Below are 25,746 nucleotides of genomic sequence, written 5' to 3' on the forward strand. Positions count from 1 at the left end.
AGGAGGCATCATCAGGCTGTCACCTGATTGACAGGCCAGACTCCACCTCTACACTTATTTATCAAGTGGACATGAAATTATGACATTACCACACTAGTTTATCCTAATCTGGAAGCTCTGTTGAAACCAATTGAGAATCATAGCAACAAGCAGATTTCCACTGGCAGGTAGTGGTGGTGACTGAGAATGAGATGCATAAACCAAACTCTAGTCTCCCTCAGGGGTAGTGAAAAATTCTATTACTGAACCATCATTACCCCAGTAACAACTGCAATGTGACAGAATAATAGTGACAAATGTCATAGGAACTGATTATGTTACTGTTTAACATAATTTTTCACATCCAATTTTATGGGCTCTTGTTTTTCATCTGTCACCACATACGTTTGCAAAGTTCCTCTCCTTTACGCTTAGTTATAATTTTGCATATTCACAGTTAAGTGATAGGTAATATATTATGATTGTTTTTCCTATATTTTATTCCTATATATATTGTTTTTCATGGGGTAAAACCATCTTCTCACTTCCTGGTTTTACATGTTTGTAAACCTTACTCACCCTCCAAATTCCCCTCAGTTAAATAAATCTCTTTCAAATGTTTATATTTGGTATTAATTCAGTTTTACATTCTCTTGGATCCTTCGGATTTTTCCTAATCTGCATTAGCTGTTCTCCTTGGCTTCATGGATAGTTGTGTGCTTGAGGCTCTCCTTCCATCATTTTGGGAATTCTTTTTCATTCGCTTGAGATGGATTTTCTCAGTTCCTGAGACCTATCATTTTTCTTCATGATTTTCACCTCCCATATTAGTTGACCATACTTTATTCTATTTCCCATAAGAGAGTATATAGGAGATAGGTGTGTCTAAAACTTTACTTATCTGGAAATTCTTTTTATTATACATTTTTACTTTACAGTATTGTTTGGTACATAATTCCTGGGTGGGAATAATTTTACCTCAAATTCAAGTCAGATTGTTTTGCTCTCATTATTTTCTAGTGCTAGTATTGCCAATTAAAAGAGATGATTTCTGCAGGGGGAAAACAGGGAACTGATCACAATGATTTACTTGTAAAACCTTTCTTCCTCTCCACCCCCCCCCCCGGGGGGGGGGGAGACGGACAACAGAAAAATGGGCAAAGGGAGACATCAGTCAGTGTAAGAGCGGTTCTCAACCTGGTGGGGGCATCAAAGGACCCTTTCACAAGGATTTCCCAATTCATAACAGTAGCAAAATTAAAGTTATAAAGTGGCAATGAAAATAATTTTATGATTGGGGAGTCACAGCATGAGGAACTGTATTAAAGGGTTGCGTCATTAGGAAGGTTGACAACCCTTGGTGTAAGACATGAAAAAATAGCAATTTATAAATTATCAAGTGTTTTGTGGGGAGGGAGCAAAAAAAGGAGCTGCCATGAAGGACTCAAGTAGAAAGAAATTGTTTTGAAAATGATGGTAGAAACAAATGTACAAATGTGCTTGACACATGGATGGATTGATTGATTTGTGGTAAGAGCTTTATGAGCGCCCAATCAAATGTTTTTTAAAAAAAGATGTCATTTTGATTCCAAGTGAAAAAATATATTAAAAAGCATTCTGCTGTTTCAACATTTTTTTATATTTAAAGTTCAGTGACATTATGTATCACAACAACTGTTATTACTACCCATTTCCAAATTTTCCATCAACTGTCACATTAACTTAGGGTCCCCTAAGCAAGAAGTCTTCCTTTCTTCCTCTTTTCTGGTTATTCCTAATGAACTTTTATTTGTGTATATTTGCCTACCCTAGATACTTCATAGAAATAGGATCATACAGTAGTGTCCATTGTAATTCACTTTACTTGGCATATTTGCAAGAAGGATTATGTTATATAAATACCAATATATGTTGTATTACGTATATCAGAACTTCATCTGTTTTAATTGTTTAATAGTATTCCATTTATTTACCAATGTTTGTTCGTCTATTGATGGGCCTTTTAGGTGGTGAATACTTTGGGACTATTGTGAATAAGGCTGTCATGAACACTACCATGAAATTCATTTCCACCATGGTTATACCCTAAGTTCTTTTTGTGAAAGTTATTTTCTGCCAGGCATGCGAGCATCTTCTGTTTGTCTTTTCAGTGATTAGAAATTTCACAGAGATTTTCAGTTTTGCTGTCCATGTGAAAGTATTTTTCAGTTTGGAAATACATGTTCACCAGTTTGGGGTGTGTTTTTCTTTTTTAATTATAACTTTGACTTTTTGTTCTTCAGTGTTCATTCCTTTCTCTGGATATTTTACTCATATTTGAAACATGATTTAGACGCTAATTTGTACAAACTCTTCCATTTTCTAACTTTCTCTTGATGTTTAGTTTGCTATTTCCTCAGTGTTTATAATCTTCTAACTCTATCATCTACTGACTGGGTGGAGAATTACACACACACACAAGTAAAAGGTTAAAAGGTATTGCTAGGAGGGTTCTCTACACACATACATATATTTCAAAGAAAATGTGTTATTTGCAATCCGTGTATTGTATGGCTGCAGACAAGTTCTACTAATACCTTGTCTTAGCCATGTTAGGGTGCCTTCAGCAAGTGGTTCAATCAAAACTGGCTTCCAAAGAGATTGCTGGGCTAGTTAAATTCAAGGCAAGAGAGATCAGCTCAGAAGTTTATAGGGACTTTTTTAAAATCTCAAATGTTGATGGGTTTTCTTGAAAGACACAGAATGATCACGAGAGTTTATAAGAAGACGAGTTTAGAGAACTGCTTTGATAGACGTAGCTTAGGCATGTTAGGCAAAGAAGTGTTTCGCATCGGACAGTGCGCTTGCTCATGCTTTGAGGAAAGCAGGGCTGTTGGACGCACACTGCAGTAGAATACCTGATCCTTTCCACCCTGATCTTGCCCTCCTGCAGGCTGATTTCTGTTCCCAAAACTCTAGAAAGAAAAGAAGGAATACTATTGGAGTTTCCCAAGATGCCGGGACTTTTTTGATGGAATGTAAATTGAGCACAGAATTCTCTGTGGGCGGGGGTGGGGGTGGGGCTAGAGAGATGCAAATACTTTTTGCAGCTGGAGGTTATTTTGAGAAACAATAGCTTGACGTTTTGATATTTTTCTTTAATAAAAGTTTCTATAATTTTGTAGCAATACTTTTTGATTTACCCTTTAATGAACTAAGAACTGGAAACTAGAATCAATACTTTATGACTTATCCATGTATACGTGGTACAAATGTAAAGTACTTAAAATATTAGGAGCTTTCGTGGTACAATTGTAAGTTAAGTGCTTGGCTGCTAACCAAAAGGTTGACAATTTGAACCCACCCAGTATCTACATGGGAGAACGATCTTGCTGTCTGCTCTCATGAAGATTAAACCTTGAAAATCTATGTTGCAGTTCTACTTCGTCACATTGGTTTTCTATGAGTCAAAATCGCCTCCATTGCACCCAATAACACAACATATATCTGTTACCCACCTCATGGGGGGGATTAAATAAAATTTATGTGAAGTCCTGAGAGGCATGCCTGGAGTAGCTTATGAAGCAAGTGGCAATTGTTGTTTAGTGTATCAAATAATTATTTTGAGGGGGACGTTTTTGATTTCTTTTTCTTTTTTTTCTTTACTAGCTGTATGACTTTGGGAAAGTTGCCTAATAATCTCTTTGTAATCCATTTCTGTCTGTAAGAAGTAAATAAGCTCTATCAGATATTTGTGAGTGTCAAACGAGAATATAAATGTAAATTTTGTACAGAGTTGACGGTTTATCTTTCAAATATCGATATTTTTAGTTTGAGAGATCTGATGGCTGAATTCCAGGATTACTTTTAAGAGCACTTGATTACATGAGACTGTTTCTTGTTAATCTGTAGGAACCAGGTAAACTTGAGCTAAATTGTAATGCTGCCTCTTTTAAAGACATGATTACTGAAGATTCAGCCTGATTCTGTTAGGTGGAAGACAGAAGATTATGAACATATTTGTTCTACAAAAAGCCCTTGCTTTATTTCAGATTGTATAAATCTGTGTAATGTAATTAGTATTTCAGAATAATGTAATTGCTAGTTTAAACCCAGAGAGAGACTGTTTATTGGGATTTATTTAATGCTATCTGAAATTAGGAGAAATAGAATCTGTCTCTTTTTTCTCAGTAATGTAAATTTCAAATGTTAGCTTAATTTGTTAATGGTGGCTTTTGTTTGTTTGTTTTTATTTTAAGGTTTTTGGATTCAAAGCATAAAAACCATTACAAGATATACAATCTGTAAGTATGTTTTTTATTTGTGTGCTTGCAAATATCTAATAAAATAACTATTAAGTAAAAGCCACCTTCTTATTAAAATGAGGTAGAGATAGAGATGCATTGTCACAGCAAAGTCGTCCAAGAAGTCTGAGGATATTGTTAGAAAGTGCAGCGATGAAGTAACACAATGTTGGCATAGATTGATTCATGTAACTTGATCTGCTTTAAACGACTTGGCACACAGGCGATCTGAGCCTATAGCCACGTATAATTGGAAGTGTAATTCACAGCAGGATTTCTATTAAATCATTAATAGCATCTTCCTTGGAGGTAGGCTGCAGGGTGGATCTAATTTTGTTTATTTTGTGTCTCTTAACGTCGATTGATTGAGCTCTTAGGATGTTCTCTAATGCTGTATAAATTAAGTAAGCTACCTAACAGTGTTGAGTTGGTTGTTTCTCTTGCATGTGACCGGGTTGTAGATTACTCCCTTGATTCAGCTAAGTGACTTACCTTTAATTTCTTCTTTTGACTTTGAGAGTAGACATATGAAAAGGAAAGAAAGAAAAATGCCATTTTTGCCCTCAAAGACTATTTTTCCTACATCAAACATGGACCCTTTTCCTAACCTCTTGCTGTTGTTAAAGAATGTCACTTTTTTTTAACTTGGCTTTTATTTTAATGTAGTTATATATACTAATTTACTGCTATAATTTCTGTAGCGTTCATTTAACAAATGTAAGAATAAGATTCTTTTCTGCCTTCCATGGGCATTTAAATCTTAAAGAAAAAGGAGTAAAGATTAGCTTTTTTATCTTTAGTTGCCTTTCTGTTGTAAGACTTCAGAAGTCCTGAGAGTGGATAGATAGCAATATTGTTATGGCTGAGCTTTCAAGAGCTCTGGTGGTACGATAGCTGAGCATCTAGCTGCTAACTGAAGGTCTGCAGTTTGAAAAGGCTTGGTTGGCATCAACTCCCGTAGATTTCTGTCTACAGGAAGAACCTACCGCTTTAAGGTCAAATGTTAATCTGAATAAATTCTATGGCCTCCAACAACATCTGTGTTTACAGGAGTCTATGGTTGGTGCAAATGGTCAGTCACTGGGCTACTAACCAAAAAATTAACCAATTATTTGCACCTACTCAGAGGACTTTGTTCTCTGGATCATAAGGGATCCTGGTTGGGTAGAGGTTATGTGTTGGGCTCCTAAGTGCAAGGTCAGCAGTTGAGAACATCTAGCCACTCCATGAGGAAAGAGGGGTCTTTATATTTCTGTCAAGCGTTACAGTCTCAGAAACTCACAGGGATAATTCTACTCTGTCCTCTAGGGTCACTATGAATCAGCATCGACTCAGTGACAGGAAGCTTTTGGTTTAGAAGACCCTCATAAAAAAATGCCTACTGGAGTATAGTTCTATACTGCACACATGGGGTTGCTATGAGTCAAAATTGACTTGACGGCAATTGATTTCAGTGTTTTGCTTTAACAAAATGATTTTTCACCAGTTTACTCTGATGCATAAAGGAGCAAACCTGCCTGCTATACATTGTAAAGCATCCTGGGGTGCAGAAGTGACTTTAGACATCGTTTTTGTCCTCAAGGAGCTTGTAGTCTAAGGAATGACAAAGTATTAAAGAGCTATAACTCTTATATTGAAGAACATAATGAAATATTAATTGTACCCAGGGGACTAGAGAAGTTTTGGTAAAGGAATGAGATATTTGACAGGGTCAAAAAGAACCTGTAGGGTTGACCCCAAGACCAACGATGTCGAGAAAAGGAGAGGATGCAAGAAGCTTGTGACTCGGTGGACTCCCGTTTGTAAAAACGGATGAGACAAGAGCTGTTACAAGCTCTGTAAAGGAGTCTGTTAGCCTAGACATTTCAGGATTGGAGTTTTTTATAGTCTCAAGTAGGAAAAGAAAAATATTAAACACAAACTTTGCCTTTTAAAGATTTTTATTTAAGTTCAGCATTATAGCCAAAGATATGGAAGGACATTATTTTCATTTTTGTAGGTTGCGGTTTCTTGCTTACATATGTAGTACTTAGACTCAGTATTGTAATCTCAGGTCAGTGTTGTAGTTCACTTTGATCATGATTTTGACTCTTAAGTTAGCACTGTGTGGCTAGCCTGGTAACTTGACTACCCCTTTATTTTTGTATTTCCAAACATTGAATGTCCAAGTTAATGAGTTTTCTCATTACTAGTTGAGAGTAGCTTTTAGTGTGGTTTTTCAGAACTAGAAGAAAGTACCCGAAAGAGATCATTTAGTTCAACCTTCTCATTTTTCAGATGGGGGAATCTGAGGCCTAGAGAAGTTGAGTTGAACAAGGTCACACAGGTACACGTAGGAGCAGACCATACACTGTTTATTCCCTTCTGTTGTCTGTTTTTTTAGCCTTCCAAATTTACTCCCCTCGGGAGTTTCTAGAACTACCAGGTTGCAGCATGTTTCTGACACGAGTAAGTTTGTTAGGCTGCAGGTATTTCTGTTTTGTGTGTATTTTTTTGGCGGGGGGGTTGGGGGGGTGGGTGGGTTAATTTCATGCTGCTTATATGTCGTAGCTATAAATGGAAAGACTTGAAAGTTTAACCAGCCTTATTCATATTTAATTGTATGTTACATATTTTATGGTAGTTAATATAAGCATGGGTGAAGAATTCTTAATGTGGAACTTCTGATAATTGCCAGAATTTGTTGTTTTTAGTCATATTTTCCTTAAGCATTTAAGAAATTATTTTAAGGAAGGGGAAAATTAGCCTCAGATCATTCAAAATCAGGTATACTTAAACTTAGTTAAGTTAACCAGTTGTTTGTTTGCCCTTTTTTTTTGTGAGTGTCTGTATTTTATTTTTGTATGTTCCTCTGTATAATCTATACTCTGAGGGTTGGGAGGAGAGAGAAGAAATAGAGAATAAAGTTATATAGAGAGAATAAAGGCATATGTGTTTTGAAGAAACATAAGTCGTCTTGAGTACTAATTTTTAAACTTTCAAGTATTTTGTCATATATTTGGTTTGACTTTAACTCCATAATTCTGTGATAAACCTTTCACTCAACTCACTCACTCACTCACTCACTGCCATATTCCCTGTGGGTTTCTGACCCTGTAAACTTCTATGGGAGTAGAAAGCCTCAACTTTTTCCCTTTCTGTGGTTGTGGTTTCAAACTGGTGACCTTGTAGTTAGCAGCCCAATGTGTAACCTGCTAGGCCACCAGGATTCCTATCATACACCTTTAGCCTCTTTTTTAGTAATTGGTTTATATTTTTTGTTTTTATCTTTTTAATAAGATAGGAATTACTTCAAGCAGAAAGTAAAGAAGTAAGCTGCCTGCCTAGCTGAGTCTACGGAAGGCTCTCTTTTCTGGAAACCTTTCCACAATTGTTCTTGACTTTTAAAATTTTAAAAGCATAGTTTTATGTGAACATATAAGGCAGTAGTGGGAGAACGTGAACTGCAGTCAAACACTGGGCTTCAGCCTCAGCACTACCACTTGTTTAAAAAATGGTGGTTTGGGCAACTTGGTTAATGACTTTCAAAACCCTAGCTTTCTCAACTATAAAATGAAGGTGATAGTAACTGTTGCCAGATGCCTGTACGATGAAAGAAAACACATAAGATCTCGTTAATAAGCTGTGTGACATGTCTAGTAGACATTTCAAACAAAAAACCAAACTTAATTGCCATCAAATTGATTTCAACTCATAGCAGCCCTATAGGACAGGATAGAACTGCCTCTGGGTTTCTGAGAGTTTACATTTTAATTTATCTTCATGTTCTGTTATTCTGTCTTTTACCAGTAATCTAGAAATAAGTTCATGAAGGAGCTTTTAAGGAGTTCTTGCCAAATTGACCACTTGGACTTCCTGAGAACGCTTGGGAACTTTAGAGAACTGAAACTCAGAATGCTTATTTTCTGTTGCTTGTTTTAGTCCCATGCTCCCCTTACATCTTGTGCTTTATCTTTGTTTGATTTCTTCTAAAATACTTCATTGTGGACTCATTGCTAATAACCACATCTCCTCTGTGACATACACCAGTGAAAGTGTAGGATGTGACTGTCTTCTTGGTCAGTCCTAGCTTTCTTAGCAGTAAACACGAAGTCTTTAACAAGCCTATAGAAATGTCTATGTCATTCATTATTAAGTACATTTTCTCTCTAGTAAAACTCAATAAGCTATAAAGGCAAAGCTTTGTTTGGAGTGCTTACCTGAGTTTATTTCAGTGGCTGGCAACTTGTAATAAATAGTTTAACTTTCATGTGAATTTGGTTTGAAACTCTTTAAAGTAGAGAAACTACCTAGGTGTTTTCAGGATTTCTGCATTGTATTTCAGGCCATAGTCTCTTATTCGAAACTCTTCAGGTCTGTTGTGTTTCAACATTGAGAATATTTTAGTTTACAGAAAGAGAATGTGGAAGTGTACACCATGTAAGACATTTACCACCATAGAGAGAGTTGAGACAATACCTAGAAAGAAGTATAACTTTTCATGCTTGTGTCTTATGTACAGGTTGCATACAGTCTCATCAGCTTCAATTCAATTGCAGTTGAATTTGCCATAATCTAGGGGAAATGGTTAGACATTTGGAACCATTTGGGTCTTTAGAGTTGTGGCTAAGGGGCTATGTACCCATGTTTGTTTTAAAATGCTGATTTTTTGTTTTTTAATCTTAAAAACATTTTTATAAATCTGGTTTGGTTAGTAGTTAGAATCCCCAGGATGCTACTAAGGCAATAATGTGTGTAAACATAGCTTATTAAATAATCATGAGCATGTTCCTGCATAATTGTAGGCATATTACTGCTACTAAAATGACAAATTTTAGAATGATCTAGTTATGCTAGGTCAGCATGTTACTTACTAGTTCTGTGTTGATTTTACTTATTATTCTTTGTCTTCAGCATTGTATCCTGGTGCATTAATATTACTCAGTATTTTCTGCATTCTTCCTTTCTCCTTGCTCTTTTACTCCTAACACTCTGCTTTTTAAGGCATAGTTTGAGAACTGTGTTTATTTGACTCTTAGGTGAAAACCATTCTGATCATTTGTTTATACTTGTGAAATAAATTGCAAATAAATGGAAAGCACTTAACACAATGCCTGACACATTGTAAAGGTCCAGGAAATGTATGCTACTATTATATATATTTATATATATATTTTTTTGAAGTGGGAAAACTAACTTTATGTCAACATTTTAACTTTTCTTTTAGATGTGCTGAAAGACATTATGACACCGCCAAATTTAACTGCAGAGGTGGGTATGAGTATGTTGCATTATGTTGTATAGTTTAGAATCAAACGTCTTTAAAAAAATCTTACTGTCATAATTGTAATAAACAGTCTAGAGTATTAAGCAAGGTAAAGATATATCTTGAGGATGATTGTTTTTTAGTGAGAAAAATAAGTTTTAATTTTAATTTGAAACTGTGCTGTGCTCTATCTAGCTAACAAGTAGTAAATAAACCTACCAGTAATGTCAGGAAGATCACAGTGAAGAATATGCTCAATCTAGAATAAGACAAGAATAAAGAAGCAGGTGACTGTATGGCTGTTTGAGGCAGTTACTATAAAGCTAATGGATTATAAGGAGAAAGCAGAGCTACTCGATTCTCCTTCATCAAAGAGAATGACCTAAAAGGAAAAAGAGTATAAAAAACATGGGTGAAAAGGCGTGATAAAGAGCCACTCTCCAGACATGGATAATCTCTTTCTAAGTGTCCACACAAACTGTGAGTTATATTTGTGGAATCACGTGAGCCATGACACAATCAGAAAGTTGCATGACAGGTGGTCAAAAAGGGGAAAATCAGAGTGGATTTTATGAGCTACAAATTAATTGTTCTTAAAAATTTAGAATAGACGTTTGAGAATTCAGAAACACTAATGATGGAAAGTCATTGTGGGTTAACTGGAATGTGTATTTTGGTGGATTTAGGTGACTGTTGAACAGGCAAAAATAGAAGTTTATTTAGCTTTTTAAGGGGGCACTTAGCAGATTTGTGTGCCACTGGGGAAATGAAGACAGGCTAGTAGAGTTAGTTACGCAGATGGAGGAGGTAGTCATTGTCTTCTGGGGGAGCTCCTGTTACACCGAAGGACTTAATTGTCTTGCACCATTTTATGAGTGACTTGGTTGTAAGACCTACTTTTTAACATGGTTAGATGGGAGAGAAAATTTAGTACATTGGAAATATATCACAGTTTTAAATTTTCTTAATAGAATAGAACCAAGGTAGAAACCAAATAAGATGAAATTAATGGTGATATCTATCAAATCCTATTTCTAGGCAAAAACAAACAAACAACAAGAAACAACTGAGCTCTGACTAGAGGACAGAGAGGTCTTAGTTTTTAATAATTCTCTTGAAAGGACCAGCAACTTTATTTATGTAATTAGTTATAATTGCCCTTTCTTAAGTTCTGGACAACACCAATATCTGCAAGACTACCTTTAAATATTAGATTGAACTTTCATTTTTATGAAGTGTGAAATGTAGTCCTTTTCACTATGGAGTCTGTTTATGCTATTTGGGAAATATGTTTTGTTACCAAGGCAGATGCAGTATTACTAGTATTAATGCTCCTTTTAATTAGAAAATGCCAAATCTTGTAACATTTATTTTGGGGTCCATTTCAGCCTTTCAGATGTTGTAACCTGATTTGTTCTACTTTAGCACTGCACAGTTTCCTCAGCAAAATGTTGGTAAAATAATATATTTGGCCTCCCTTTTTGCTGGATACATATAAAACTTGAGATCTATTTTTAACTTACAACACTAGAAAGCTGTCAGGTAATAAATTGTTTCATAGCTCTGGAATTCTATTTAAGTCAGTCATTTATATGCAACTTTTCTGAAGTTAACCTACTTTCAATGACCTCAGAGCCATTATTGTTTCTCACTGTGTGGTTTGTTTTTACCACAGTTGCACAGTACCCCTTTGAAGACCACAACCCACCACAGCTAGAGCTTATCAAACCCTTTTGCGAAGATCTTGACCAATGGCTGAGTGAAGATGACAATCATGTTGCAGCAATTCACTGTAAAGCTGGAAAGGGACGAACTGGTGTAATGATTTGTGCATATTTGTTACATCGGGGCAAATTTTTCAAGGCACAAGAGGCCCTAGATTTTTATGGGGAAGTAAGGACCAGAGACAAAAAGGTAAGATGCACGGGTGGGTGTTTGTTCTCCTCTTCAGAGAACCTACATGTTACTGGACAAATTGCAAGGGGGTTGCCAACTCATATTTTTATCTTGTAAGTTTTCAAATATGCCACTACCGTTTACTGCTGTATGAGCATATGACTTGAGTCATTCAATTTTTCAGTTAATTCTAGCATTTTCATATTAACACATCTTGCCCATGTTGCCCATATTGCAGACTTTTCCTCATAAAATCCATACAAAGTATTTGAAAAAGCAGCAATTCAATCAACTTAAGTTTGGTATTTCAGAGTAAGCCGAGAGTTACTTTGTATAACTACTTAGTAAAGTGTGATGTCTCATAATGTATCAAGATTATTTTGTAGTGTGAATATGTATATAGTTATGATTAAGTTTAATTAAAAGTTCAACTTATTCTGAGAATGAATGATTTTTTTAGTACATTGAAAACAGCAGGCAAATTCTTGGGAGTACTTTTTAGTGGTTTTTATGGAATATTGCTTTGAATGGTGAGTATGGTAGAACATATTGATTAACATTTAATACAAGGAGATTTTGTTCATTTCTCTGTCTCCCGATCCATGCCAGACAGATGGAAAGACTTCGAAAACCCCGGGAAAGGAGACTTCACAACTTTATGAGAATAATGTGTCGTAATTTTAATAATTAAGATAATCAGGAGCTGCTTTTCTCTTTTAACTTGCAAACGGTTCTAAAGATGATCATTTCCATGTGTTTGAACTCTATAGTTGCATTGGTTCCTGGATCCTTTACTCCTGCTACATCTCTTCTTTTCTAACTCTATAAATTGGTCTCTATGAATTTAAAAAATCCTTCCTAAGGATACCAAAATGCTGTTTGCTGATGATAGTTTACAAAATTGAGATTTTTTTATTAGTGCATAGTTTTGGTGAATTTTGAAAATTATGAGCTCACCTTACATTTCTGGGATAATGAATTAAAACACAATGCTAGAAGATGCACCTTGGGCCTCAACTCAAGTACTCCTTTAACACAAGAACACTTTGCTCGAACAATCCAGCATTCTGTGATGCTCACCTTCCCTATATAGTCTCTGAAGACAAAATGGGTGCATAAGCAAATGTGGTGAAGAAAGCTGATGGTGCCTGGCTATCAAAAGATAGATCGTTTAAGGTCTTAAAGGCTTAAAGATAAACAAGCAGCCATCTAGCTCAGAAGCAACAAGTCCACATGGAAGAAGCACATCAGCCTGTGTGATCATGAGGTGTTGATGGGATCAGGTATCAGGCATCTAAGACCCAGAATAAAACCATACCCAAGATGAATAGGTGGGGGGTCATGGAGTGGAGACCCAATGCCCATCTGTAGACAATTGGACATCCCCTCACAGAGGGGTCACAGGGAATAGATGAGCCAGTCAGAGTGCAGTATAGCACCAATTAAACACACAAGTTTACTCTAGCTCTTTCGTGCTTTCTTCACCCCATCATCGTTACCTCAATTCTGCTTTACAAATCAGATTAGACCAGACCATGCACACTGCTACAGATAAGAGCCTAGAACACAGGGAATCCAGGATAGATAAACCCCTCAGGGCCAACAAGGAGAGTAGAGATACCAGGAGGATTAGTGGGAAGGTGAGGTAGAAGGGGAATCGATCACAAAGATCAACCTAGAACCTCCTCCCAGGGGAACAAATAACAGAAAAGTGGGTGAGGGGTGATGGAGGCCAATGTAAGGTGTGGAAAAAATAATCTATAACTTATCAAGGGTTCATGAGCGGGCGAGGGAAGGACGAAGAAATGGGGAGCTGGTATCGGCCTCAAGTGAGAAGAGAATGCTTTGTGAAAATGATGATGGCGGCATATGTGCAAATGTGCTTGACACATTGGAGGAATGTATGGACAGTGATAAGAGATGTAAGAGCCCCCAATAAAAGTTTTTTTTTTTAAATACCTATAAAACCACAGTGCTAGAAGCTGTGGTAGAAATTAAAACAGGATTAATGAGAAGCAGACAGTTTGATAGTGGAAAATGAATCTGGTAATATATATTTTAAAATAGAAGAGTTTAGCAATGTGGAGCCTGAAAATTAGATTTGTGTTATATACCATTAAAAAATTCATTGAAAGGTATAAATGCTCCCCCACCAAAAAAGCCAAAGCAAACAAAAGTCGTGCATGGTGCACATGAACATTTAATTTTGCAAATAGTTCTTTTAATTATTATTGAGAATTAATACTTTATTTCAATATAAAAGCAGCCTTCCCAAGAATTATATTTCATATTTTCTTCCTGCACATATCTGTGGCCACTACCTGAAAACTTAAGTGGTACAAATTAATCACAATTAAACTTTAGTTTTGAATCATAGTAAGTTTTAGTGAAAAGGCTTGTATTGTATTACATGAAAAACAGCAAGTTGAAAGTATTTGTTATCTTTGACTTGGCAACTTTTGTGTCCTCTTTGATACTCAAATCAATTTCAGCTTTGTTTTTGGTAAAAGTAAGTGCTAAAAACCCTATGTCATAAAAGAATGAAGTACAAATGGAATCCTTAATACTTGAGATAAAATTTTGTTACACAATTTTCTTAGCTTTCAAGTTAATGAGATCATTTATTTGGCAAGATGTGTATGATTAGTGTTAGGATTATGAAACCCACATTTTAGCTTAAAAGTTGAAGAGTTAAAGTCTTTACAAAGTTTTGTATATTTTGTAGTTAATGGTATTACCTGTCTGTAGAATTTATCTTCTGAACCAGTGAATTTTGTGTAACCACGAACCTCATATTTGCTCCAGTTTCTTGACAAAATTTCTTGGGAAGACTGACTGAAAGTCTCGGCTATCAGGAATTTGGCAACTTTCGCATGACTTCATGACAAATCCTCTTGCACAGGTTATTCTTCAATGCTTGGCAATCATGAAGTTGAATATTTTCACAACTTTAGATAAGATTTCTTTTTGAATTGGTGGTAGAATCATGGATCCTGTTGAAGAGAGCAGTGCGTCACAGTGCCACGTAGAGCTTCAGTCTTTACTAAAGAAGCAAAACCATGGTGGTGTCAGCCCATAAGGCTGCACTGTCTACAGAATAATTAGGTCTATGCAAGTACCGTTTTTTGGCAAGGAAACTTCACCATTTCTAAAATGCTGATTGCCCATGATGTTTTCGAAAAGGACCTATTCATTGATTGTGTCACCGTGCAAGTAATTGATGACAACCAGTAGTTGGCTACACCAAGAACTCTTATCTGAAGGGAGGTTGTGTTTCCAATCTTTTCGGATATCACAGTTCTCAAATGCCAGTTACTTTTGGAATGAGTTATGTTTGATATAGATACCCTGTGCCATTCTTTCTCTGCTCCAAGTCCCACTGTTTGACCTTTTCTGTTCAGTAGTGAGACTCTGCGCCGGGCACTGTAATCAGTAGCCTGTAGAGTGCTTTAGTAGTGGAACAATTAAAAATTTATAATAGTCTAGTCTTTAAAACTAAACTGTGCTCTGATAGGTGCTCTCTCTTTTCCACTCCACTTGACACACACACACACACACACACACACACACGAGTGCGTGCATATCCTACCTAGTGTAGATACTTATTTAGTTATTTCTGATGGTAAGAACTTGTCACAGAAGAAGCACTTGAGTTGTTACCTCCTTCCATATGTTCATGGATGGAAACAACCCAAGGATGGTGATGTGAGTTGCCTGCCAGTGAGTCAGTTCTGACTCATATTGCCCATGTACAACTGCCCCGTTTCGAACCATCCATAAAACCATTGCTCTAATATTTCAGTCCACTGTTGTAGCCACCATTATGTCAGTCCATCTCATTGAGGGTCTTCCTCTTTTTTTGCTGACCCTCAACTTTACCACGCACGGTGTTCATCTCCAGGGACTGGTCCCTCCTGATCACATGTCCAAAGTATGTGAGACGAAGTCTCGCCATCCTCGCTTCCAAGGAGCATTCTGGCTGTACTTCCAAGACAGATTTGTTGGTTCTTCTGAAAGTTCATGGTATGTTCAATATTCTTTGCCGACACCTGCACAGACTAGAATTGGTAAACATCGGATACTTTATTATAGTTTGTTTGTTTTTTTTTGTTTCCAGTTTGTTATATCCAAAAGAAGTCTTCATAAAAAAAGTGAAGACCTATCTTAATTTCCGCCAGTGGGAAGATAACTGCACTAGTCATCACAGTATGATAATTCTGTTACTTGCATACCCACTCCTCTCTTAACAACTCTACTTACCTGACACATTACATCTATGACAATAATAAAGTAATCTATCTGATTGTTTTACGCGTTTGTCACGTACATCTGACAATAAAGAAAGCCAAAATGCTAAGTTAGAGTAATGCTGACTGTGATGTTGAAGGTCATTTATCAGCTTAGATGGCCCTGATTCTCAGTGCTTTAGCAGTTATGGATTGTTGCTGTTCGGAAGTTAGGCCACGATGTAGTCATCCTCCTTTTTGGGGCCAATGTGGTCATCCTTATTTTGCATAACACTGGTTTTTGCATAATGACCTGTTTTTTGGAGCCTAACAAAGACATTAAATGAGGAATGGATGCATGTTTTGCTACTTGTGTATTTCCTGTGTAGAGCCATTAATTGTTACTGAACAGGAATTAAAGGTATTATGATACTTCAGTCATAAAAGAATTTTTAAATTGAAGCAGCTTTTAATATTTATAATAGGAAAAAAGAATTAATATTAGCTAAATTAAAAGACATATTTGGTATTTATTGTGCGTGTTCAATTTATGGCACATCCATTGTCCTACACCATTCTATTAGTGAACCTCAGGTTATAGTAAACCCCCGACTCCTAGTAGCTACAATAGACGTAAGGAGAGGATATGCATGAGAAATGCTATAGGATGTTATTGTATGAAGTGAAGTAAAAGACAGCGGGGCATGTATTTATGGAAATAAAATGTAAAGCATCTAGGGTCATGTGATAGAGTATAATAGTACCTACCTCCTCAATAGCCCTGTTTTATGCATAGCATAATCTCCCTCTCTGAATAGGTTGAATCTCTTAAGGGAGAGGTGATTTTCTGATAAATAGAAAATGGAGAATTTTATGTTAAGTTATTACATGTTATCAAGACTAAGTAAAGTGAGTAATTTAGCTAATTTCTTTCATTATCGTGGAGGCAAAAGAAAACATTGAGATCTGTTGTACGTATCTCACGCTTAATTAATATTATCAAGACCATGTTTTCAATGAATTATGTAGAGTCTAAAGGTGTATCCTAATGTGCCCCTACCCTTATCCTCATGTTTACTTTAAAAGGCCCAAGGACTCTGAGCAGATACTGTTGATTATGCCATGTGAATTCCACAGGCATCTGGTTTTAGGTTAAGGAAGAAGAGCATCTAGAAAGCTCAGTATTACAGATAGAAATCAAAAGATCTTGAATTTTGTTTTGCAAGAATGATTCTTATTTTACCGGTGATAAAACTGAGTCCCAGAGAAGTGAATTACCTTACTCCGAATTGAGATTCTAACGCTTAGCAACTTTTTTCGTGTAACGTGAAGTTCACAATATTTGGAATTGCAAGAAACTGTGATGAATTTTCAAAATAATTAATCTCTGAACAGGACCTATCTCCTGAAGTTAGAATTATGTATTCATGAAATTGGTCAGTGTTTAATGCAACCTGTCAGTTTTTATCTCAGATCTTAGGGCATTTGCAGTACAATACTAACAGTTACAGCTTGTTTGTCCTATAAATATGACGCACTCCCTTAAAATGTATGAAAATTTAATGATCTTAACACTTTCAAAGGTTTCAATTGGCTAATGGTTAGCATAGCAGCAAAATAATGCATTTTTAGTCACCAGTGACTAACTAATTTCATAACAAGTAAACCCAGCTGAACAGGGAAAGGCCATTCATTGCACAACTGTGAAATGCATGAATAGTAAAGAATTTATAAATATAGTCGTTTTAGTCTGGAAACACCTGATCAAAGGATTTCCTTGCACTTGCTAGTATGTCAGGTTAGGTGGAGCCTGCAGCTCTGCTTTCTTGAAACTGAACCATCATTACAGCGAGTATGTGTAGTCTGTCCACTGCGCATGCGTTGCCTAGGGTTTTATTTGAACCGTGTTTAACATTTTACTTTATCCTAGTCAGAATTATAGAGGAACATTAAGAAAGTGAAGAAGATTGGTGACGTTTCTAGACCAGGGGTGTCAAGCTCAATTAAAAAGAGGGGCATTTGGTGCAACAGACAAGATTCACGCGGGCCACATCACATTGACAAATTTTGTTAAACTTGTATTTTGAAGTGAGGATTAGGGAATATGGATAGGATAATTAAAACACTATAATTGCTTTTATTTAAACATTTATTTAATTGATTTATCAAGCTAAAATTATTATTTTTTTACCCGAAACTTATCAGCGCAAACTAGTTTTCCCTTACCTCTTATGTTTTGACTGGAAAATATAACAAAGTAACTAATAAAAAACACACAATGTTGGGCAGCTGACAAACGTGATGCACAATCATAATGACTTCCCTCTAAAAATGTGAACTAGCGCTGCCGCTAGATATGATTCACAATAGCACAACCCAGAGTGTTCTTTTTGTCCTTTTTCACTATTGGGATCTTTTTCCACTACGTGACACTGAGAGTGGCAGACATATCGCTTCCAACGTCGCCGGAACTGAGCCTGCACGTTCATACACGTCTACAGGCCCCCAGGAAAGGCACTGGCCACATACCCACTCGTTTTCAGTAATTAAAGGGTTAACGAGGGAATTCTGTAGACGACATTGCCTCGATCTCCCCTAAGCGCTATTTTCTTCATAACAACTATTTCTATTTTCATTTTATTTCAGAGCATCGCGGGCCACTTAACCCAATTAAGTGCCCAAAGACAACCCCACTCCACAAGCCAGCCTTGTGAACAACTGCACTCATCTTAATTTGCTCCATCAGCTGGGTAGTCCATCACTGTTGGTTCTGCTGCTACTCCTAGAGTTGCACTAGCTGACCCACAGAAGTGGAGTGGCAGTTCAGAGCCCCCTCACAAGTAAAGCCTGGTGATTTGCTTACAGAAGTCTTCACAGGCTCGCACACTGTGCAGCAGGCCTGCGCTGCACACGCGGGGCTGCCATGAGTCAGAGCGACTTGACAGCAATGGACAGCAGCAAGCTTATAATTAGGATCTTTTTCTAGTCTGTTTACCAAATTTTTCCGTGTAATGAAAATTTCTTATTTTCTCTTCATTTAAAACAAAGCAACCCATAATTACTTTTGCAGTTTCTTTTTTTTTAAACACCTTATATAATTTTCTTATTTTAAAAAAACATTTATACTCCCGTGCTAAACTGTGTTACTCTAATACTTGTATTTCATAGATCTGGAGATTCATAAATTTAAAGAATATTGCTTCATTAAAGGTCCTTCAAGATTATTTAAATCAGGCTTGTTTTCACTTGAATGATTAACACTGAATCAACAAAGAGCAATCTTCCCTAGGCCATCAACTTTTATGTGAAACTCAATACTTTTTAATCTCAAATCCATTTTTCTTCTGTACTTTGTTCTCTTGTCCAAATTATTTTCTTTATTCATTAACTCCATAGAATTTCCCTCTCAATTCTTTCCTCAGCATACACTTTTAGGCAGGTGTTCCACAAGTAATGGCAAGATGTGGGTGGCTACTAGTGGCTCGAGGCCTATATTACACCTATGTTAGCCACTGTCGGGTTGGGAATTTCCTGGATTGGGTCATGGTCCCAGCCCTTTACCAAACTTGCTGGTCAGAGACCAGGATGCTCTGATTAGTCACACTTTCATCATATATCTGAAGCTGACAAGTAGGGTGTGCCCCACCCCAACCACAGGGAGAATGATGGCTTCCCAAAGATAAATCATGGATGCCAGTTTATGCTTGTGTATTTCCAGGTACTCTGTGGACCATGCCCCAATATTTAATAGATTACTTATAACTAACTTTATAGTGCTAAAACATGGTAATACTTTATACTTTACAGATCTTGTAAATCAGCAAAATGAGAGCTCAAGAGGTTTGGGCATCCTTCAAATCACATAGTTAATATGTATGTTTTTAATAAAATCAGGATATCAGAATAAGAATTTTAACACCAGAACCATATTTAGGCTCAGACCCTTGTTTTTAGCAACTTAATTTCATTAACTGGAACTATTTCTTTATCCTTAAAATGGAGGTGTATTATGAAGTTGCAGTTTGTAAAATGCCTGTCACGGAGCTAATATAGAATAAACCACATCAAACCACGCTGCCATTGAGTGGATTTCCACTTCACGCTGCTGTAGACAGTTTCTGAGGCTATCCATTTTTACGGGAGCAGGTAGCCTCATCATTGTCCTGTGGAACATGTGTTAGATGTGAGCCTCTTAACCTTGCAGATGTTTGTGATAGATTCACCAGGACTTCTTTAAAATGAAACTAGTGCTATATGTGCCTCCACAGTCCAGTGGGTTAAGCATTCTACTAACCAAAAGATCAGAATTTTGAGCCCATCAGATGCTCCCGATGAGGAAGCTGAGACATTCACACAGGCTTGCAGTGAGTCAGAATTGACTGAGCAGCAGTGGGCTAGTTTGCTTTAGATTATTCTTTTCATAGTTGCCATTCCTAGGACTTATATCTCTCCTCCCTTTGTTAAGTCTATTGTGGTCATTCAGAAATGCAGATTTCCAGACTTCAAGCAAATACTAAATGTTAAAACACCTATTTTTTTTTTGATTTTAGAACTGTGCTTGAAAGTTTTTCTGAAGTAGAAATGTATTTTTAACTCTAAGGTCTACATTATGACTTTATTTTAGGGAGAAGTTAGAGTACTGATGCACAAAATGTCAATAAAATGTTACATATATGATTATATGAGAATATGAGATTATCCTAAAATATTTAGGTGGTATTCTGGCAGTGTTCTAGGCCTAAAGAATATATACAAGGGAGCTTCAACAATTTTGCTGAAAAAAATGAATGAAAAGATAATGGAAAATTTCCACCAACTTTTTGAAGTCCCTGACTAATATGACATTAGTTTTTCTTTTTTCTCTCAAAAGATTAATCATTTATAGGAGATATAGACATGAATCAACTTAGGCTAAAAACAGAATTGGTTGATTAAAGCCAAAATTTAAAAGATGGACAAGATGTTAGTAATCAAAGTAGCATTTAAAGCAAATTGTATCAAACAAAATAAAAAATACCATGCTCCCCATAGTGTATACTCCACAGTGAAAGTTTAGTAATTAGGAATTTGTGTGTGTTATCTCTAACATCAGATTATTTCACAAATCTAGAAGATGTGGAGAAAACACAAAAGCATTGGTAGTAATAATCTTTTAGCATTCTTCATATGTTGCTAGATCAGGAAGGCACAAATAAAAAAGGATATATAAGTGATTTGAATAAGGTAATATAAAATAGCCTATAAAACGGATTCCTCCTTTTTTGTCATCCACAAAACACCAAGATTAATAATTCATTAGGCCACAAAGAAACTCCCATTTCCAAGTAGAAACATGTAGATACATATCTTGATTACAATTCATAACAGTTTAATTAGATTAAACAATTTAGAAATTTAAAACCACTTTCCTAAATAATTTTTGGGTCAATAGCGAAATACAGATTTATATTAGAGAATATTAAATTAATGAGAGAGGAATTATTACAGAGAAAAAGTTAAATTAATGAGCTAGAAAACAGTAATGTAAACATTATTATTTAAAAATGCCAATAAAATATATCTTAAGCCAATCAAGGGGGATAAGACAGAAAGCAAAAACAGGACATCAAATAGGTGAAAGGATGCACAATTACAGTGTTGAGGAGACATTTAAGATCATATTTAATCCTTGTGCCAAAACATTAGAAAATTTTATTGGAAGATAGTTTTTTTGTGACGTTACTATAAATGGTTCAAGATGAGATACAAAATCCAAACATCTTGCAAGTATGAAACTGTCTATGAACCCCTATGAAGTGTGCCTCATCTGACTTGCGTTTTAGATGATGTCTATGACTCTGGAAACCTGTCCAAGTGTTAGAAAATATGTAGAGCTTCCAGGTGGTTGGTCGCATAATCCTTGTGCTTTAATCTGACAAATACAGCATAATACAAAGAGAAAGCACACAGTTTGGGGAAAATTAAACATTAGGTGGGAGATAAGACTGAGAAAAGAGGTGAGAACTGTGTTTTTATATTGTGATTGAGTTAGTGGGTGATGAACTTATTTGCGTAGATACTAGGAAACCATTTAACATTTTAAATTAATTTTGGCAGTTGAGTAGCATTGGAATCAAAGACCCTCAAATGAGCTTCCAGTTTGTTTTGTCTTGAATTGTGTGTGCGTGCCAGAGAGTGTACTTTCTAATATTCTTATCTTGCATGTGCACTCTGCTGCCTTTCTCGTGTTACAGTACAAGTGGGCTCCTTTATTTATCCTCTTTGTCCCCCAATTTCTGTCACTGCTGCGGCTCTGGTTTCGGTTTCCTTCCCTCTAGCCGGAAGAAGATGGCAGGCTGGGATAGTGGCCCCCATGGAAGCACTGGATTTTGAGTGTTAGCATGAAACCAAGTTTCATTATTTATCAGCTATGTGACCTAATTGTTAGTCCAGGTGGACTAGAGAAACAAATCCAGGGAGGCTCATACTTGTATAAGAGAGAGCTTTATATACAAGAGCAGTTGGATATTGAGAAAATACCGCAGCCCAGTCCAGATGAAGTCCATAAGTCCAATATTAACACATATGTCCGATAACAAATCTATAAAGTCCTCTCTGACTCAACAAAACGCATGCAATGACCCTGAATGCAGGAAGATCACAGGCCAGTGTGTTGGAAGTCTTGTGGATCCAGGGGTGTTGTAAGCATCTCAGCGCTGGCAGCTGGCAGAGGTCTCTACTCTGTTCCTTCACTTCTGAAACTCTGCCTCAGGGTTGCTTCATGTGGCTTCTCAGTAATGTCTCGCAGGGAGTGAGCTGTGAGAGTGTCTCCTGCCTCCAAGGAGGAATCCAGGAGTTCCCAGAATCCTCAGGAGAAGGCCATATCCACACTGATGATGCCTCTTTGGCTGTCACTTGATTGTCAGGCCAGATTCCACCCCTTCACTCATAATCCTAGCAAATTGTCAAATTATTATATAACTGCCACTCCATATACCACCTGTAAGGTGGGGACACCAGAAATGCCCATTTTATATGATTTTGTAAGTGTTAGATTATATTTTTCCTAATAGTGCAAAGAACTTGGAAGGGTTTAGTAAGAGGTGGTTGTGGATGTTATTAGGAAAGGCTTTGGTCCCAGGTAAATTGCTTACTTGTTTTGGATAAAGTATAAAGATTGACTGAACTGTGTTCTTAAAAGACAGGTGGTAGAGAATAAAGGTGAATGCCATAGAGGAGAGAAGGGTGAATGAGAAGCTGGCCATTTAAAAATATGACAGCTTCTGGTTTGGTTTGGGATATGTTGTTCATTAAGTACTACTGGGATTCTAGGAAGAAACGCTCAGCCAATTGTTGGAAATTCTAGTTCACGAGTTGAGAATAAAGTCGAATTTAGGGTTGTGAAGTTTATGAGATTGAAGTATTGAAATAGCTGAGATTGTAACATCAATTTTTATTTTTTTGGGTGATAAACCTACATTTAGGAGCAAGAAGAGAAAGCCAACAAGGGTAGGGGGAAACGGTTTAAAATGCTGCAAAAAGATCAGAGAGGAGGGATCAGGAAAACTAGTAAATTTGGTTGATAGTTAATGGCTAAAACTAGCTTCATATGGTTTAAGGAGTAGAGACTCCCTGGAGCTTTTCTGTTACATAGAAAGAATGATGGTTTGAAAGATTCACAAAATGTATAGGCTTTTGTTCTTTGAATTGTTTGCTTGTTTTTGGATAGGAGATAAGAGTTGACTGAGCTCTGTTCTTAAAAGAAGACAAGTGGTAGAGAATAAAGGTGAATGCTGCAGAAGATAATGAAAAGAGCACTTGCCAAAATGGACCTTTATTGGACAGGAAGAGAAACCTTCGCAAGATAACAAGGGTAGAAGTGTAAGTGGGGAGAAGGCACTTTTAAAGGCTGTTAATATTGGATAGCCTCAGAGTTCTCATTTAGGGGCGGAGTTCATTGAGGATGTTGTCTGGCATGGTACAAAAATATAGTAGGAATAAAGCAAATGTTGGTATTTTTGCGGTCAAGAACTGTGTAGGTATGTACCAGAAGAGAGGGTTGTTGAGTGATGTGGGTTTCACATGGGTCAAATGTAAAGGAGAGCTAGAAGGAGTAGTGGGAAGAACAGTGAATATACACCAAGGGTGACTCCCACCGCCCGCCTGGTTTTGATCATCAGTCAAGTGGAGAGTTGTTTTTCACTTGATGGCCAGGAATATGGTGCTAAATGAAGAATGATAAATTATTTTAAATTACAATGTTTTGAAAGTTGTATTGAGAAAAATGTTTCACAATTAGAGTGGAAAAGGAGAGTTAGAGAATTAATAGAGTTTAGCTGAACCTTTCTGAGATATAGAGCAGTATAACTTACATGTAAGTGAAAAATGGAAATTTTGCAAGCGTGTAATATTTTTATTTTCAAAAAGTTTTGAGGTTCTATCTTTTCATATGTATAAAGATTTGAAGTAAAGTGAAGGTTCTTAAATTTTTAGAAGCTACATATTCACATTACATTGTTACTAAAACACAAATATATAAAGAATGTGGATTATGTATTCTCATTGTCTTCATACAAGGACTATGTGATATGATGGTATTATTAATTCTATTGCTAATTTAATGTGGAACATTTATTCATTTTTAAGTTTCACTCATTTCAAATTCTTGCTGAATCATTGCACTGTGAAACCTGTGCGAGCTGGACTCGATGGAATTGCCCTGTGTGTCTGGGTCTCCCGGGGTTTCTGTCTCTGGCAGGGTGCCATTTTAGCCGTCTTCTTACCACTTGTTTGAGTTTTTCTTCTCTGTCAGGTTTCTGCCTTACGCACAGGTTCCAGCTTCCGCAGGATACTTTTAAGGCTAGTTGCACATGGGACGTTTTCAACCGTTTGCTTTTTCTGTTAGACTAGCATGCTGCATTTAAGGTTCTTGCAAGTACATAGCTGGATCAGATCATTATAAAGATACAGAAGTGTCAATTAGCATAATATGACAAAATCATAGATGTAATTAAGCTATATCTATGCATTTTCATACTTCTTTGAATTTTATCAGTACTTTGGGTTAGTACTTTTATCTTGGACATGTGGCTCACCTGGTATTTTCACATGTAATTTGCCCGCTGTTGATAACTAGTAGATTCATATACTCTTTTGCTACATAATTGCTTAGCCCCTTTGGAAGGATTAACTAAATGAATAACATACATTAGAGTTGTACTATTAACTACATTGCGTTTGAGAAAAGTTAAAGCTTTGAAGTCTTTTGATTATTGAACACCAACTTAAACCAAGATTGAAAAGGAAGATCAAATTTTAAGAGTTTTTCCACTAACCCCTGACAGCCTGGTCACCTGATAGACTTAAAGTTGAATTCACAGTATTTTGCCCGGATGATAGATTCTTGTGCTTCAAAATTAACATGGTTTAAAAGTATCCTTTCTCTGCTGTCTTTGATCTGTTTCTTTTGAATTTTTCCCGTTAATAAATATGAATGAAAAGTTGTTTGCTGAGGTAGTACTGAATAATAATAAACTACGCAAGTTAACTATTTTAAACTTGAGTTAGGAATTGTTTAACTTAATGATAATGTCTGTGACAGCTCCTTAAAGTAGTCTATTACCTTAAGAAAAAAACATAGAAATAAAATCCAAGCTATTCCAAAGTTGTTAACCTTGAATATAAGAACTCTAAAACTGTTCATTAGTATTTGTGTGCCAGTTTGTTCTTGTATAATAGTTTTGTGTAGCTGCATTTGATGTTTGGTCTCCCTGAGATCCCTGTGAGGCAAGTAGGGTATGTACTGTTGTCCTCATTTTCCTGAAGGCAGAAGTTTGAATATGTTTTGACCAACAGTAATTGGTTGTTGCACTACAGCCGAACTTAAATTGTTCGTCATGATTTGAAATAATGTGTGTAAAAAGAAAATAATCATTAAAAAAGAAAAATAATGTACATGCATCTTCTGGTATAGTTATATTTTTATTTTGTTTGTAATGAAATCATTCTAACCTGTGTGTATATATGTATACTAAGGCTAGGACCGTGAATATCTGTAGACCTGCCAACCAGTATACCTTTAAAGCTACATAAATGTGCCACATACTTTTCATTACGGTGACAATGGGGACTTAGGGCC

General features: G+C 36.4%; 1 protein-coding gene across 1 annotated transcript in view; it reads left to right on the top strand.

Annotated features, from left to right (window-relative positions):
* Positions 1-25,746, top strand: part of PTEN (phosphatase and tensin homolog) — a gene marked incomplete at its 5' end in the record, with an annotated part of 88,676 nt that overhangs the window by 43,172 nt on the left and 19,758 nt on the right. The window contains 3 exons of the mRNA XM_075534638.1: positions 4,218-4,262; positions 9,469-9,512; positions 11,183-11,421. Of these exons, the coding sequence (XP_075390753.1) occupies positions 4,218-4,262; positions 9,469-9,512; positions 11,183-11,421 (328 nt within the window). The remainder of the gene's footprint in view (positions 1-4,217; positions 4,263-9,468; positions 9,513-11,182; positions 11,422-25,746) is intronic.

Source organism: Tenrec ecaudatus, chromosome 16 (genome assembly GCF_050624435.1).
Source record: "Tenrec ecaudatus isolate mTenEca1 chromosome 16, mTenEca1.hap1, whole genome shotgun sequence".
In the NCBI taxonomy this organism is placed as follows: Eukaryota; Metazoa; Chordata; class Mammalia; order Afrosoricida; family Tenrecidae; genus Tenrec; species Tenrec ecaudatus.